The sequence below is a fragment of the Neoarius graeffei genome, chromosome 2 (genome assembly GCF_027579695.1).
Source record: "Neoarius graeffei isolate fNeoGra1 chromosome 2, fNeoGra1.pri, whole genome shotgun sequence".
Taxonomy (NCBI): Eukaryota; Metazoa; Chordata; class Actinopteri; order Siluriformes; family Ariidae; genus Neoarius; species Neoarius graeffei.
In genome coordinates, this window is record NC_083570.1 from 11,279,915 (window position 1) to 11,297,642 (window position 17,728).

Here is a 17,728-nt window from a genome sequence, read left to right on the forward strand (position 1 = left end):
AAACAACCAAACCTCCACTGTTCTACGTAGTCTTGGGCAGTGTTGGGGAAGCTGCTCAGAAAATGTAGTTAACTAAAACTACCAGTTAGCCTGCTCTACATCAGATGTAGCTTCTCTACATGACAGTTACCTGAAGACAAAATGTAGCAAGCCAAGTAACAAAACAGTAGTAGTTTACTACATGCAAAGCTGCTTTATAATTTACGAAAAGGCCTATAAATAAATAAAACATGACCTAGCCTAACTAACAGGTCTTTACAGTAGACACATCTAACTTTTAGCCTAGTATTGTAGGTGAAAAGCTCTTAAAACCATAATCTTTGGGTTGATATTTCCATGTTCCGTGCCCCTTGTCAAATTGTAGGGCTGGGTTCAAAAGATCGATCCACGATCCGATATCGATTCACGTTCAAAAAATACGAGATCGATTCAAAAATGTGTGGATTGATCTCTTCCAGGTGGCTATAGGCACTATTTTCTCGACCGCGCAAGGACCGCTATAAAAAGCGGGTGCCGGCAAACGAAACCGAAACTTAAGAACGCGAGATGGCTGAAGCTGCACAGCTAAAATCACCGCCTGGCCTGAAAGCTGATGTATGGCATTACTTTGGATTCAAACATTACGAGGACAGAGACGAAGTCGACAGAACAAAAGCAGTGTGCAAACTGTGCCACATATGGCCCTTTTCCACTACCCTTTTTCAGCTCACTTCAGCCCGACACGGCTCGCGTTTCGACTACCTCCGAGTAGCACGACTCAGCTTGCTTCAGCCCTGCTCAGCACCCAAAACTCGCGCGGTTTTGGAGTGGGGCTGAAGCGAGCCAAACCGAGCCGAGTGGGGCTAGGGGCGTGAGGAGACACTCCCCTGTGCACTGATTGGTGAGGAGGAGTGTCCTCACATGCCCACACACGCCCCGCGAGCACGCTGGGATCTGTAAACACCGTAAACCCGGAAGAAGAAGAATTACGAGTTACGAGAATTTCTGAAGCCTTATGCGCCTCGCCTCATCTGTTGTATCTGTATCTGTTGGCGTTGTCGGTGACAACAAGCCACAGCACCAAGACCAGCAACACTAACGACTCCATGTTCTCCATGTTTATTGTTTACTATCCGGGTCGTGAGACTACCGCTTAAAAGGTCACTGATGTCACTGTTTGCGCCGCCTAACGACATCACGTGACGTCCACCCACTTTCGCTAACTCCACCCAATGTGTCCACCCACTTCCAGCCAGCACGGTTCAGCGCGGTTGTAGTCGAAATGCAACTCCAACAGCCCCGCTCAGCTCGGCTCAGCCCAACTCAGCCGCGTTGGTAGTGGAAAAGCGGCAATAGAGGTAAAATATAGTGGCAATACAACCAATCTCCGCAACCACTTATCCAGGCACCACGCCGACACAGTTTCAGCTAAACCTGCAGCGAATCAAACTGCACTGGAGAAGGCATTTGGTGTTAAATTACATGCACAAACACACATGGGGCTGTTCCTGTCAATAGGGACAGTTTTTACTTTAAAGTGACAACCCAGCAATATCTAAGTAAATCGATATCGAATCGGATCGTGACCTTATGAATCGGAATCGAATCGATCCAGGAAATCTGGATCGATTCCCAGCCCTATCAAATAGTACAATAGTTTTGTTGTGTTCTTTGCTTTCTTGGGTCCTGAAGCATGAAAGCACAGGCCAGAGTGATGCACTATCACAATGGTTTATTAGTCCCTCCCCACAGGGGGTTTTCTAGAAAAATTTAGTATGAGGGTGCTCACCATGGCGAGGGAGCGAAGCAACCGGTTGGGGGGGGGTCCGTCCCCCCCTCCGCCGTGCGAAGCCTTTGAAAAATTGAGGCTACAATGGGACATTCTGAGGCTATCTGAGAGGGAAATTGTAACAAATTGTTTGTCAACATTGAAAAAGAAAGAAGTAATCATCTTCTGCCCCGGACAGTCTTTGGCTTTCTTCCGTTTCGTGCCGCGGGATGACATCTTTAAATGCCGAAGTGTCAACAAAAACAACTCGCGAACTACTTCTGTCAAAAGCTCCCGCACCAGTGGGTGAAAGGTCATTCAGTCTCGAGAAATCTCGCTCTACAAGTCAGCTGACCATGTAACCCATGTCAAATCTCGCGAGAGCAGCTGCGACAAGTAAACAACTAAACAACATGGCGCCTCAGTTTGGAAAACGCCAATTCGGATTGTTTTTGCACCATCTGGCGGTGTATCTACTATGATTGGAATATTTTTGGAGTAATTATAACGTATTTGATGATCAGACACATTGTCACGTGGTGTTGCTGGGATGTTTTCACGGAGAAAAGATGGTTTTGAGAAAGATTGCATGTTGTGCAGTAGCATATAAGTGCATGGCCTAAGTGTGACTTGGGGTTCAATCGGCATTTCGGTAAGAGGGCGCAGCGCCCCTGTGCCCCGGTTTAGATGAAAGCCTGCCTCCCCATACTATCCACTAGATGGATCGAGCATCTCTATAAACGGTGCTATAACTAAGGCTGTGAGCTTTTGTTTGGACTCGATTCAGCCCTTTCTGAGCTCTACTAGCAGCCTAATTTTGGGTGGTGGGCTATCATTAGTAGTAGACAGAGTGCCCCACAACCTATGATCTTAGCATGATTATTAAAAAGGACGTACCAGTAAGCTATGAGTTGAGTGCGAGTGTTTTATTGTTTTCAAAAGTCATACCAGAGTAACAAATGAAGTTGGTTAACCTATTGCATAATCTTCGCCTACAGTGGGGAAAACAAGTATTTGATCCCTTGCTGATTTTGTTGGTTTGGCCACTAATAAAGACTCGATCAGTCTGTAATATTAATGGTAGGTGTAGTCTAACATGCTAAGACAGAATATCACAAAGAAAATCAAGAAATTGACTTTAAAGAATTTGTATTAATTTATTTGCATTTTATTGAGGAAAATAAGTATTTGAACCCTCTTGCCAAAAGGAATTAGTACTTTGTGGCAAACCCCTTATTAGCAAGCACAGAGGTCGGACGTTTTTTGTAGTTGATGACCAGGTTTCTGCACATATTAGGAGGAATTTTGGTCCACTCTTCTTTGCAAATGACCTCTAAATCATCAAGATTCCGTGGCTGTCGCTTGGCAACTCTGAGCTTCAGCTCTCTCCATAGATTTTCTATAGGATTCAGGCCCGGAGACTGGCTGGGCCACTCCATGACTTTGATATGTTTCTTCTTCAGCCATTCCTTGGTTGCCTTGGCTGTATGCTTTGGGTCATTATCCTGCTGGAAGACCCATCCACGACCCATTTTAAGCTTTCTGGCAGAGGGAAGGAGGTTTTCACTGAGGATTTTACGGTACATGGCTCCGTCCATCCTCCCATTGATACGGTGAAGTAGCCCTGTGCCTTGTGCAGAAAAACACCCCCAAAGCATAATGTTACCACCTCCATGCTTGACAGTGGGGATGGTGTTCTTGGGGTCATAAGCAGCATGTCTCTCCCTCCAGACACGACGGGTTGAATTGATGCCAAAGAGCTCAATTTTGGTCTCATCTGACCATAACACCTTCTCCCAGTCACTCTCCAAGTCATTCAGATGTTCATTGGCAAAGTTCAGGCGGGCCTGCACATGTGCTTTCTTAAGCAGGGGTACTTTGCGAGCACTGCAAGATGTTAGACCATTGCGGTGTAAAGTGTTACCAACTGTTTGCTTGGTGACTGTGATCCCAGCTGCTTTAAGATCATCCACTAACTCTGCCCGTGTTGTATTAGGTCTATTTCTCACCGTTCTCATGATCCTGGAAACCCCACGAGGTGAGATCTTATTTGGAGCCCCAGACCTAGGTCGATTGATGATCATGTTGTGAGTCTTGTACTTGTGCACAATTGCACCAACAGTTGTCACCTTAACACCCAGTTTCTTGCTAATGGTTTTGTAGCCCATACCGGTCTTGTGCAGGTCTACAATCTTCTCCCTTAAATCCACAGAAAGCTCTTTAGTCTTTCCCATGTTGGAGAGTTTGGAGTCTGACAAACTGATTGATTCTGTGGCCAGGTGGCTTTTATACAAGTCATTAGTGATATCAGGTGTCTTCAATTTAGGTGACAAGGTAATTTGGAGAGTCTAACTTGTCTGTATTAACAAGAACTCTTGATGGTTACTAGGGGATCAAATACTTCTTTTTCTCAATAAAATACAAATAAATTAATATAGATATTTAAAAGTTATTTTCTGGATTTTCTTTTTGATATTCTGTCTCCACATGTTAGACTACACCTACCATTAAAATTACAGACTGATTAAGTCTTTCTTAGTGGGTAAACCAACAAAATCAGCAAGGGATCAAATACTTGTTTTCCCCACTGTATGTGGAGCTACTGATGTTACTAGATTTTGGTAAGAAGCAGTTAGAATTAATAGTAACAAACGACAGCAATATGCTGATAGCCTAATAGAAACCAAAATAATAAATATTGATGATAATAAGACAGTCACAACTGTAAAGTTAAACCAGGTCTCAGTTGATACCCTTAAGGCCACCCACCGTCCCTCAGTCTTTCCTGTGTGTGTGTGTGTGTGCACAAGTTATCTAGTCTTGTACTTGAGTTGTAGGCTAATTATTATCTCTGTCTTGACAGATTGATGCCACAGTCCTTGATTTTATGGACGACAACATTCTGGCTGGCTACATCCCAACTTATGGAGATAGGATTGCAGCAAGACGCTTCTGTTTGCAACATCATGGTGCAAAAAACAAAGAATCATCAAAACATTCAATGCTTGAAAAACTGAAAAAAAGAAAGGGCATTGGCGGGAGTGATAATGACACTTGCAACGAGGGGACTTATACCGAAAGACAGAGAAGAAGTTACGCGCAAAACAACAAATGGGCAGAAAAAAAGACGAGAAAAGTGGAGTTGGGATGGATCCATGAAGGTAAACAAGTCCGAAAACGCAAAGGAGGGGGGACAAGGACCCTTGATGTCCCCAAAGAATCAAAGAAAGGAGACATACTACAGTATGCCAAAGATATCTTCTTCCCGAACGGAAAAAATAGATTAGGAAATTTTGGAACATTTAGTCATGACATAGTAGATTATCAGGAGGAAGCTATTTTTGATGATGTTATTACAGTTGGAGAACTGTACAGTTTACTAAGAGTAGGAGTGTTGAGATTCTACCTGTGCACTAAGGTCCCAAAAGATGACGACGATGAAGAACGTGTTGGGAGAGATTCAAATGTGAACGAGGATGTACTACAGAATGACATGCAAGAAGAGGACGAGCAGCATCTTCAAACTGTTGATACAGAGGCATTAGACACAGCTGAGGTTGAGGTGATGCTTGACCCCCATCTTGGAGAACCCATGGCTGGCCAAACGGATAACACTTTATGTCAACCTGGCCTGCAGCTCAATGAGGACAATGCCGTCACATCAGCCCTCTTTCCCAGAACAAGCTCAGCACTCATTACTCCAGACACAGCATATGTGCCTCCCCCCGTGCCTTCCCCCCCATGCCTCCTCCCACAAGCACGGCAAACATTACTTCAGAGTCAGCATCTATTGATGATGTAGCAAGTATCTCTACAGCTTCATGTGATGTGCATATCACCATTAAACTTCACAGGGTCAATCTTCTGGAGGAGATGATAGACCAATTTAAGGATTCATCACTTGTCAAGTACCCCCTTCATAGATGAAAAAGGAGCTGACCTAGATGGTGTCTCAAGGGATGTATATTCTGCATTTTGGGCACAACTCATGGACCACACAGCTGAAGGAGGACCTGAGGGTTCCATCGCTGTGTCCTAAATGGCAAGAGGAAGAATGGAAATCCATTGGCCGGATTCTACTAAAAGGATTTCAAGACCATGGCTATTTCCCCTAACGCTTATCCCCTGCTTTCAATGTATCACTTATTTTTGGTGACAATGAAGTCTCGGATGATTTGCTTTTTGAAAGTCTTCTTCTGTTTGTTAGTCAATCAGATAGGAATCTGATCACCACTGCGTTAAAAGAAGATCTTTCAGAGGATGACAGGGATGAGCTGATTGACCTGTTGGACCGCATGGATGTAACAGCCCTTCCAACACAACAGAATTTGAAAGGCATCCTTCTAAAGGTGGCACACAAACAGCTGATCCAAAAGCATGTGAGAAGATGTCCTTGATTGCTGGTTCCTCCCTAAAAGAAGCATTTGCGAGCCCACAAGATGTCTTGCTTCTTTAAGCCAACAACTAAAAAGCTTTTGAAGTTACTACATGCCTCTCCTTCCACCCAAGCAGAGAACCAGAGTTTTCGTTTCCTGCAACAGTACATTAGAGGATTGGATGATGTTGGTCTCAGAAGGATGTTAAGATTGATCACCGGGTCAGATGTTGTCCGTGTTAACAAGATTGAGATCATGTTTACGGCAGTAGATGGACTTGTATGTCGACCTGTAGCACATACCTGTGGTCCAGTTCTGGGACTGCCATGGACATATGCTTCCTATCCTGAACTATGCACCGAATTTGACAGTATACTGATCAATAAAACCTCATACGAATTTGGCATCGCATAGGTTTATTATGGTATGCTTATCTCATCTGATTGTAGCAGAAGGCAAAGTTTAGAAGTAAGATATTTTTGAACATCCGAACAGAAATGAGGTAAAAATGTATTCAGTTATATTAACATTTGTCATCTTTGTTTAGGGCCGTACTGTGGGGTGTTTTACCTGTTCATGAAACGTTAGTCGTATATACCCTGTGTAGGTGCATTTGGTTAATTATTAAGTGATCTCATTAAATCAGTCTCATTAAATTTGAAGGTTAATAATTAAAAAGAATCAGTCTCATTTAAATCGTTTGAAGTGAATCAAATCAGTGAATCGTTCAAATGAATCGAATCAGTGAATCATTCAAAGTAGTGAATCATTGAATCATACCATCACTCTTGGCGCTCAATAATAATTACCAAACAGCTAAATTATGGTATATCATTAAATTATTACAATCACTTACCATTTACATAACTGATATGCACCTTTTTGAATTCTTTGCGATTGGGGACTTCAAAATATATTGAAACACCAACAAGATGAATACACAGAGGTTGTTTAATAAATGAATTTATTATAACAAAGATAAAAATAATAATCAGTTGGAAAAACCGTGAGGTAGTGTAGGTGTATATGAGTGTGTGGGTGTGCTTAGAGAGAGAGCAAGGGTGTGTGTGTGTATGAGGGGCTATAAAACTTGGAATGTTCTATCTGATTGTGTTGGTATGTGTGAGTGTGGGGGAAGGGCTACCACATGTAAAGGTTCATGGAACAAAAGAATAGTGTGTTAGCTCTAGCTTGTTGCTATGCTAAGCACATAGTGTAGGCCTGAATTAGCCTCGTGTAGCTAACTACACGTGGTGAATGCCTTGTGATCCCTGGAGACAGCACAATTAGATCTAGAAGCTAATGGAACAAGAGAATTAGCTTTGGATGCTAATGAGCCAAAAGACATTAACCATAGACTAATTTCACCAACTTATACAGTACTGAATCAACTAAAACTTTGATAAGGTCAAAATGTGTGTTAAGGAGATTTAGGATGTTAGTGAAAGGAATAAGAGGAAAACATGCACAGCCTATTAATTGATATTAAACAAAATAAAACAATTTAACACGCTAAGTGTTTTCAGTGTTACTGATAAACAGTTCATGAGTTAAAGTTCACACTACTTCATAAAACTAATTCCTAGACTAGTTTAATTATGATTATTATGATTATGTCCAAAAATACCAGTCTTACTCAAACATTCTTTAGCAAGACGTGGAGAGATATTCACTGTGGGGAAGTTTCTGTAGAAGGCGGAGAGAACTTTCTGGTCCGACGGAGCACTCAGGTCCGACGTGATGAAAAGAGGATTCTTGGTCCGAACTTCAGCGTTCGTAAGAAAAAGTCTCTGATCAGAATTAATCTGCACAGTGCTGTTCAGAAGGAATCTGATCGCTTTGATTAAAAACTGTGTTTAAACGGCAGTCGTGACGTCACTTTAATACGAATGCCGGCTTGTAACTCAGGTTGAGTTTAAAGATCGCGCTATTCTGGATTTTTACCTTGGCCAGAGGTGAACACAGAACGTGCTGGATGATAGATCTTTGCAAAGTGAGATGTTCCCGGGTTTGCCTGCAAATGCGAGCGGTCTCTTTATTGTCTGTTGGAGTTGAAGTCCACAGAGCCAGAGATGAGGAGTTGAGCGTTTGTTCCATTATTTATCTCTTCATGGCAGACGTGGTGATAATCCCGCCCCCGGAGTGACGTATGTCAACGCAGAAGTTGGCTGGGAGTTGTAGTTCTTAGACACAAAATGGCGGCATGATACCTACACCTGTCCACACTAGGGATTTTGTACCGATACGAAACTACTTTCGTACCGCAACACCTGTCCACACTAGCAACTATAGCGGTACTGTAGCGGTATAACTGTATCGGTACGAAACCCACAAATGTATGGGTTTCGTACCGGTACAGTATCGGTACTGTAGCGCTTCGCTGTAGTGTGGACAGATGAAGCGGCTCTGTATCGATACAAATATAATGCGCATGCGCAAAGTCACACACCTCAATCGATGTCTTCGCTGAATAAAATAGTGAAGAACGGAGATTCGTTTGTTTCTTTCTCAACTGCCTCACGCGTTTTATACGATTCGACTGAATAAATGACCACCAGAAATACAGACTGTACACTGACAACAAAAAGCACACACACGTTGTTTCATCCGTACGGAAGCTGAGAGAGGCCCTTCATATAATCCTTTTTTTTTTTTTTTTTATTCACCTTGTTATCCCGAGATAACGACATAATTAATTCAGGATCTCGAGAAAACAACACGACTAATTTGAGATCTCGAGAAAACAAAACCGTTATTTCGAGATCTCGAGAAAACAGCTGAGAAATGGTTCATTCAGGTGCGCCAAGAGACTTGTGATATGCTGACTTTGGGGCTATTTCTCATTCTGTATAGACGCAACTTTGGTCATTAGAATGTCTGGAATAATCGATCACCTAATAAGGCAATATTTTGATCAGGGGTTGACACAGGGAGAGATTGCATTAAGTCTTTTAATAAGGGATCATTTCAAAATTAGTCCGCGGCACCTCCGCAGAAGACTGGCCCGGCTTCGTCTCTACTGACGGAGATGCAGTGATCCAGCTGAGATCATGAAATAATTTTTGTTTTCTCGAGATCACAGAATAACAGATGCCATATATTCTCGGAAGGAAGTTACTCAGTAACCACGGAAACATTTCGCGCACGTGCATTTCAACTACCGTGAAAGAAAACCGCAAACATTTCTCGCTAGTGTGGACAGATGCGCTAAACTGTACCGGTATACTTTGTATCGATACAGTTATACCACTTTCGTACCGGTATAAGTGTGAACACAGCAATAATGCCTAATCTGTTTGAGAGCTGAAGGTGCACATGCTTTCCGTTATCTGTCAAGTTTGAGCAAAGCAAGCCAGTTACCTTAAACTTGTTGATGAGTTTCAAAGCGCAATGAGCTCGAGACCTGACCACTTTTGTGTTATGGATGTAACACTGTTAATCCTAGCCTATTTCTGTTCTCTTGTTAGTTGCTGGTGAGTTTACACAGAGCACAATATGCTCTAGTTCTGTGTGGGGTTATGATGCCACTGTCTCATAGCTTATTTTTACCAACCTGGATTTACCATGGAACACTTGTTGATGAGTTCCAAGAGAGCAATGTGATACTATAATGGTTCCTCTACATGTTACAACAAAATAAAATTTGACTTGCTCTTGTAGCCCTCATTTTTTAATTGATTATAGATTATACCATAATGTTGATAACACAAAATAAGCTGTTGTGTTTAAGTTTATTTCATTTTACAAAAATTAAGAGGTTCAAGAGAACGAGAAAATATAAGAAAATGCCTCAAGTTGTGTTGTGTGTGCCCCCTCCCCTGAAGCACTAATCCCACTGCACTGAGAAACATAACCACACTGAATTCTTGATTCTGACATAACTTGGTAAACAGACGCCTTAGCGTCACATGAGCAGGGCACAGCACTGCATGCCATGAACACCACACTATCAGGGATGAGAATTTTCCGCGGATCTGCGGTATTCCGAGTTTTTCCCGCTGAAAATGTCATTTTTGTGAAACGTGTAAATCCATTGAGAAAATTTCGGGGGTAGGGGTCGGCGCGAGGCGAGGCTTGTGGTGGCACAAGCAGGCAGGACCGACCGACCGCCAGCATCTTTCGGCAGCGCTCATCACAAAATTAGTTTCAGCTGTGATAACGGAAATCGTCATTGCTTTCTTCAATATTTATGTTTTGGTGCTAGTTTCATCTCACTTCTACAATTCGCGGAGAAACAAGCTATACGTACACGGTTTTGTTCACGTCTTAAGTTCTAGTGATTTTGGTTAGTTTTCAAAGTTACTTCGCCAATATGGCGAAAGTTTTGGACCGCAAAAATGAGGATCGTGCCAGGGAAATCGATAAATCGAATGGGATAAAGAACTTTCCGATGGGCATGGCTCGATAGTAGCGTTACTGTGCAGACAGGGACACAAACTGTGACGACGTGCCTGACGGAACATATCCGAAAAGTGGGCGTGCCGGGAAAGGTTCTGTGTATTCTGTGCTCACATATGATCAATTATGGAAACAAAGGAGCTAGAAACATCCAGGAGCACATCAAAATAAAAAAGTACAAAGGTACGTTTTACTTAAATTGTCAAAGATGGAGTCAGGAGGAATCTAATATATCGTTACGGTTACCTCCATTATTGCTCACGATATATATAAAGTGGGAAAGTTGGCAGACATTTCAGAGGTTTTTTTTTTTTTTTTTTATATGTCCCATTCTCATCCCTGCACTGTGGGAAAGTAATGTTGATCTCAGAGACACAACCCCATTTTGATTGTTTTAACTGTGCACATGTACAACACAGGGCAGCACGGTGGTGTAGTGGTTAGCGCTGTCGCCTCGCAGCAAGAAGGTCCTGGGTTCGAGCCCAGCGGCCGGCGAGGGCCTTTTTGTGTCCATGTGGGTTTCCTCCGGATGCTCCAGTTTCCCCCACAGTCCAAAGACGTGCAGGTTAGGTTAACTGGTGACTCTAAATTGACCGTAGGTGTGAATGTGAGTGTGAATGGTTGTTTGTCTCTGTGTCAGCCCTGTGATGACCTGGCGACTTGTCCAGGGTGTACCCTGCCTTTCACCCGTAGTCAGCTGGGATAGGCTCCAGCTTGCCTGCGACCCTGTAGGACAGGATAAAGCGGCTAGAGATGATATGAGATATCCAGCTTGGATGCGGTTGAGATGATGGAGCTTGTATCCATGGAGCCTTCCGTGTCCATCCAGTTGATCAACGAGAAACGATGCTACCTCAAGAGGGTCGGATTCGTTCTTTCTTCGGTACAACCCCATACTCTTCAAAATCCTTCGGAGAGTACGCATACTGATAACAATGTCGTCTACTGTGCTCAACAACTGTAGAATATTACCATGTCTCAAGCCAAGCTTAAAGTAGAATCGAATTAAATCATGTACACGAGCCATAGCTTGTTCTCAGTAGGCTAGGACGTCTGCTTTGAATGGAAGTAGCCTAGCCTATGACGTTAAACCATACTTTCACGTTATTTCTTGATAAGGTGTTTTCACATTATTACATGAAAATGTCATGAAATAACGTGATAATGTTATTACATGATAAATATATTGTAAAAATGTGATTATTGTTATAACAATATCTTTTCATGTAATTACTTGATACTAAGCCAATTTTTTTTTTTTTTTTTTTTTTGTGGCAGCAATACGCTTTCATACTTTTGAACCAGTCTTAAAAAATAAAAAATCAGCAAATTTTAAAGCTGTACTGCCTTTCAGCTTTCAAGCGTAGGTCATAAAAAGAATTTTTCCGACACCCGATTCATTATTTTTGTTTAGTGACCAAAAGCTACTGAATTTTTGAATCACAGACTTCCAATTTGATTCTTTTTTTTTAAATGGAACAATGAATGAATTTATCTCCACGTGGCCCTAAATTTGCTGCTATTTTTTCCTGCTTCACCATGACCCAATACAAGATACTACGTCATGCATCACATCACGTGGTGGGCTTTCCCTGTTCGCGCAAGGCATTGTCGGATACAGATTTGAAACAGGAGAGAAAAATGGAGGAATGAAACATGAAAGACCGATTACAGTAACGGAAAGCGAGAAGAAAAGACGTTATGTTATATACAAAGGAAAGGAAACGCAGGACCAAACTAATAAATATCGGCGGTCAGCGAGCACCTCAGTGTGATCAGCTGTTCGTTTAGCGACAGAATGATGGAACTGTCAGTGCACGCTCAAAGGGAAACCTGTGCATGCGCACATGGACTTCCTCTCCCTGCTTGACTGCATGAAGCGAGCGATTTCATGCATATTTGCTTTAAACTCCTCAAATTAAATAACTTCCCAGCCACAGGCCTGATATTTTTGTGAGATATTAAAGAAATAAATGAATCACAACGACCAAATTTCAACGGGAACTAAGTTTCGCTGTGTTCTTTGAAATTGAAATGCCATCTAACTTTAATGCGTAAAGACAAAGAATGTAAACAAACTGGCGAAATGATGGTAGCGATTTGTGAAAAAATGCTATCTTGAAAAATTTAAAAAAAAAAAAGTTCTTACCCTCATACTTTTTATTCCATATTTTGTTGCTTTTTTTTCCTTTGTATTTTTTGGGGTTTTGTTTTTGAGTGTTTAGTTCGTCCTCAGTTGGTTCAGTAACAGACTCCGTCATTTTTATTTTTCTTTACTCACGGTCTATGAGCTGACAGCCGAGTAATAGAGTAGCCAATCAGTGTGCGCGATTGTTCATATCCAGTGAATGTGAGTAGAATACATAGTTATTCCTTTTCAACACACACACCTGGTAAATCCACTTGAGTATCATGCATGCAAATAATCCTACATTAATTCGAGCAAGTTTCTGGTAGTCTAGCCTGTCAGTATCTTTTCTAATGCATCCATCCCATGGATCAAACTGAATACTTTTATTTCAGATTTCTGTTACCTGACTCTGGATCCCAGCACGGTGAATCAGCACATCGTTCTGAGTGAAAACAACAGAGTGCTGAGACACAGCTGGAGAGACCAGGAGTACTCCTATAACCCAGAACGATTCGACTACCAGTGGCAGGTGTTGTGTAAGGAGAGCATGTGTGGACGCTGTTACTGGGAGGTGGAGTTGACGGGAGAGGATGATTTGGAAATATCTGTCTCGTACAGAGAGAACTTCGACGAGTCGAAGTTTGAACACAACAATCAGTCATGGCGTCTGCGCTGTTCCTCTACAGCTCTCTCTTTCCATCACAACAACATGAAGACTGAGATCGAAGGTTCAATATCCTCCAGAATAGGACTGTATATGGATCACAGCGCAGGAACTCTGTCCTTCTACAGCGTCTCGGACACGATGCAGCTCCTCCACAGAGTCCACACCACATTCACTCAGCCTCTATACGCTGGGTTTGGGTCCTACTTGTTACACGAAGGTATAACCGTCAGGTTGTGTGATCCAGACAAATGTGTGCTGTAGTGTAGTAATGTATTATATATTGTTTGTTTTTGGTTTAAAACAAATCATTACACCGTTATATACAATGTACTGATACAAATGGAAACCTGTTCTGTTTTAATACTGCTGTGTGGAAATTTTAGATTTGTTACATTAAAAGTTGTACATGTGATTTTTGCACTTACTGTGGCCACTTTATTAGGAACATCCATCCATCCATCCATCTGCTATTTGATGCAGTTCTTTAATCAGCCGATCCCTCGACAGCAGCATGATGCACAAAATCACGCAGATACAAATCAAGAGCTTCAGTGAATGTTCACAATGTTCAAACATCTCATCTCATTATCTCTAGCCGCTTTATCCTGTTCTACAGGGTCGCAGGCAAGCTGGAGCCTATCCCAGCTGACTACGGGCGAAAGGCGGGGTACACCCTGGACAAGTCGCCAGGTCATCACAGGGCTGACACATAGACACAGACAACCATTCACACTCACATTCACACCTACGCTCAATTTAGAGTCACCAGTTAACCTAACCTGCATGTCTTTGGACTGTGGGGGAAACCGGAGCACCCGGAGGAAACCCACGGGGAGAACATGCAAACTCCGCACAGAAAGGCCCTCGCCGGCCACGGGGCTCAAACCCGGACCTTCTTGCTGTGAGGCGACAGCGCTAACCACTACACCACCGTGCCGCCCCGACATGATAGTCTCTACACAGAATGGTACGGGGGGGGGGGGAACATGCTGAGTGAGTGAGCAACAGTTCTGTGGGTGCAAACAAACATCTTGATAAGAGAGGTCAGAGGAAAATGGACAGATTTGAGGTGGTTTGAGCTTTTTATTATTATTATTTATTTATGGCCAGGAAGGATATGGCAACTCATATAATCACTCTTTACAACCGTGGTGAGCAGAAAAACACCTCATCATGCAACAGCAGAACACATCGTGTTCCACTCCTGCAGCCAAGAACAGGGATCTTAGACCCAACAAGAAGTTCCTGTTAATATAAAAGCTTTAAATGTTTATGCACCCGGCTCAGAAATTAGACAAAGAGAAAACAAGTGGGTTAGTGAAGGCTGGGTAAACGGAGGAGATGGATTGCGTTTATGTTCAAAACCCTTCAGCTGAACAAAATTTGTTGGATTTCCATGTTTTTTTTTCTTCTGTATTTTCCTCTGTTTTAATCACGTGACATAAATACTTTCAACAGGCCCATGAGATTTTAATCTGTAAATGCAAGCATCCACTCCAGCAAGGGAAATTTATCTCATCTCATCTCATCTCATTATCTCTAGCCGCTTTATCCTTCTACAGGGTCGCAGGCAAGCCGGAGCCCATCCCAGCTGACTACGGGTGAAAGGCGGGGTACACCCTGGACAAGTCGCCAGGTCATCACAGGGCTGACACATAGACACAGACAACCATTCACACTCACATTCACACCTACGCTCAATTTAGAGTCACCAGTTAACCTAACCTGCATGTCTTTGGACTGTGGGGGAAACCGGAGCACCCGGAGGAAACCCACGCGGACACGGGGAGAACATGCAAACTCCACACAGAAAGGCCCTCGCCGGACCCGGGGTTCGAACCCAGGACCTTCTTGCTGTGAGGCGACAGCGCTAACCACTACACCACCGTGCCGCCCTGGGAAATTTATTTAACACGAAAATAAACACTACCTGCAGTGCAAATACAATACAGTATAATGCTAGGGTACTTAAGGAGGGAAAACAGGAAACCTAATAAATAGGGGAACACAAACTGAGGAAATAAGAGGGAGACATTTAAATGTGACTGAGCATGCTCTGTGGTGATAAACCTTTCAGTATGACACTATAAACCAAGTGCATAGTAGATCAGCTCTATGGGGGTGAACAATACCTGATTAGTCTTGATCAGCTTCATGGAGAAAAAGCGCTCGGAGGTGACGGAGCTGATCAGAGATCAGGAGAAGGCTGAACTGAGTCGAGCTGAACGACTCCTGGAGCAACTGGAGCAGGAGATTGCTGATCTTCAGAGGAGAGTCACTGAGCTGGAGCAGCTTTCACATCCATTTCCTCCAGGTAACACTCACCATCTGATCTACAGAGCCAGCTGTTCCTCACACACATGCGCTCGCTCTCTATTTGTTGTTCTTGTACACAATTTTTTTCTTTCCATTTCCACCACACTTTCTGTACTGTTTCCAGTCCCTGTGCACTCTTTCTGGATGTAAAGTCTCACTCAGCATTACTATCAATCAGTATTTTATTTAAGAGAGTAAATAATTCTCTGTATGATCTGAAAAGCTGACTCATAGGATTCTGCAAGAGTGAATTCCACAAAATCTGTCCACATGGTAGGACGAGCTGTGTGAGAAATAAGTCTTTAACCTTTCAGCAGCATAGAAAAAAATAGGAAACGCTTTCCAGGTTTTAGAGATGTCATTCTATATTTTGTCTCTATGTTTACAGTTAAAGCAGGTCAGCTTTTTATTTTCAGACCCAAGGACCAGGAAATAGCACATACCATACTGGCCGAACAGCAAGGCCTAATACCCCACAGAGCCTTTCCCTGATGTTAAAGGTCCCATGGCATGAAATTTTCACTTTCTGAGGTTTTTTAACTTTAAAATGAGTTCCTCTGACCTTCTTAAGTCACCCCAGTGGCTAGAAATGTCATAATGTGTAAACCAAACTATGCCCAACATTTGAGAATGGCGCGTCAAAACGGCGCGTTGATAAGCTCTTCCCTTTACTACGTCAGCAAGGGAGATGATCCCCACGCCCCCCCCTCTGGATTCCCACCCACTGTATGGATTGCCCCGCCCAGTTGTAGTGAGGAGACCATAGAGGACACAACAACATGGCATCACCTAAGCAAGCGAAACATGGAAATTGCGCTGTACATGGATGTGACAACACAGAAAAGAGTCTGTTTTTACTGCCGACGGGAGAGCCCCTGAAGACGCAGTGGCTTAATTTTATTTACTTCAATAATACGCCGTCGAGTCTACCTAAGACGGTGTATGTTTGTCGGAAGCATTTTCCTGAGGAATGTTTCCACAACTTGGGACAGTACAGGGCAGGTTTTGCACATCAACTGTCACTGAAGCCTGGGTCCGTACCAAGCATCTCTGCCGCATCAGCAACAAACACCGAACAAGTAAGTGTATAACTGGTCGTTTTGCCGTGTTTTAAAATCGGTGCGTTAGCCTAGCAATGGCTACATTAGCTGTGCAGCTAACCGCTTCCTGCAGTTAGCCAGGTAATCTGCGCTACAAAACTAAAGAGCATGCAGCATGCTCTGTTAAACTGAGTTTAGTCTGGAAATTGACTGTAACTTATGAGCTTATGTTTGACTATTGCTCCGCAATGCATGTCTTCTGTTGGATAAGCGATATGTTGCTGTAGTTGCTGCTTCTATCCTCTTTGGTTATGGAGTGCGTGTTCAAGCCTAGGGTATTATACGTTCGTAAACTACCACTCCGAACATTCTCACTCTCTGTTCTCTGTGTCACGTTGAGTTTACGAAAGGAGTCCGAGGGAGAACGGGGTTTTGTCTTAGCAGCGTGGCTACAGGCGCTGATAGCAGCGAGTATGTGTGCGCACAGCTTGGTCAAGCCCCTCCCCCCATGGCCCGCCCCCTGCTTCTCATTAGCAAAACGATGCACTGGGAAAAGTGCTGAAATGGGGCTTTCTCCCAGGAGGCTATATTTACGTGCCGAGGGTTCATTTCGAGAAAGGCTGCGGATATAACATCCGGAAGCCTCCACGAGCCCATTTAAAGCATCAACAAACCACCATGCCATGGGACCTTTAAAAGTAAATTCACTTCTTTGTTGGTAATGGGAGGGGGGGAGTATTTTATTACACTGTTTTAAAGGATGCACCACTGAATACTGTTCTAAAACTTAATGTAATTATTAACATTAACTGGCATTTAATTGCATATCACGTTATTTTTTTAAATAAAGCAGCAATTTAAGGTAGCTTTCAAGTGTCTTTAATTTTAAGTGTGTAATGTATCACTGTAGGACTTCCTACTTCATTGCATTGATTGTTCAGTACAGTACCAGTCAAAAGTTTGGACACCCCTTCTAATTCAATTTTATTATTTAATTCAATGGGGCGATTTAGGGCTAGTAAACAATTAAGAAGAAGAAAAAAAGAAGATGCA

General features: G+C 42.9%; 1 protein-coding gene across 3 annotated transcripts in view; it reads left to right on the forward strand.

Moving 5' to 3' along the window:
• LOC132879973 (tripartite motif-containing protein 16-like) overlaps positions 1-13,731 on the forward strand; it is a 67,115-nt gene extending 53,384 nt beyond the window's left edge. For 2 of the 3 annotated variants that reach the window (XM_060913757.1, XM_060913759.1), the window contains exon 10: positions 4,611-9,782. In XM_060913757.1, the coding sequence (XP_060769740.1) occupies positions 4,611-5,549 (939 nt within the window). In that variant the 3' untranslated portion in view covers positions 5,550-9,782. Of the gene's footprint in view, positions 1-4,610; positions 9,783-13,044 lie in introns of those variants that run through there. The other variant, XM_060913760.1, reaches the window with a different exon arrangement.
• Positions 13,732-17,728: the final 3,997 nt, after the last annotated feature.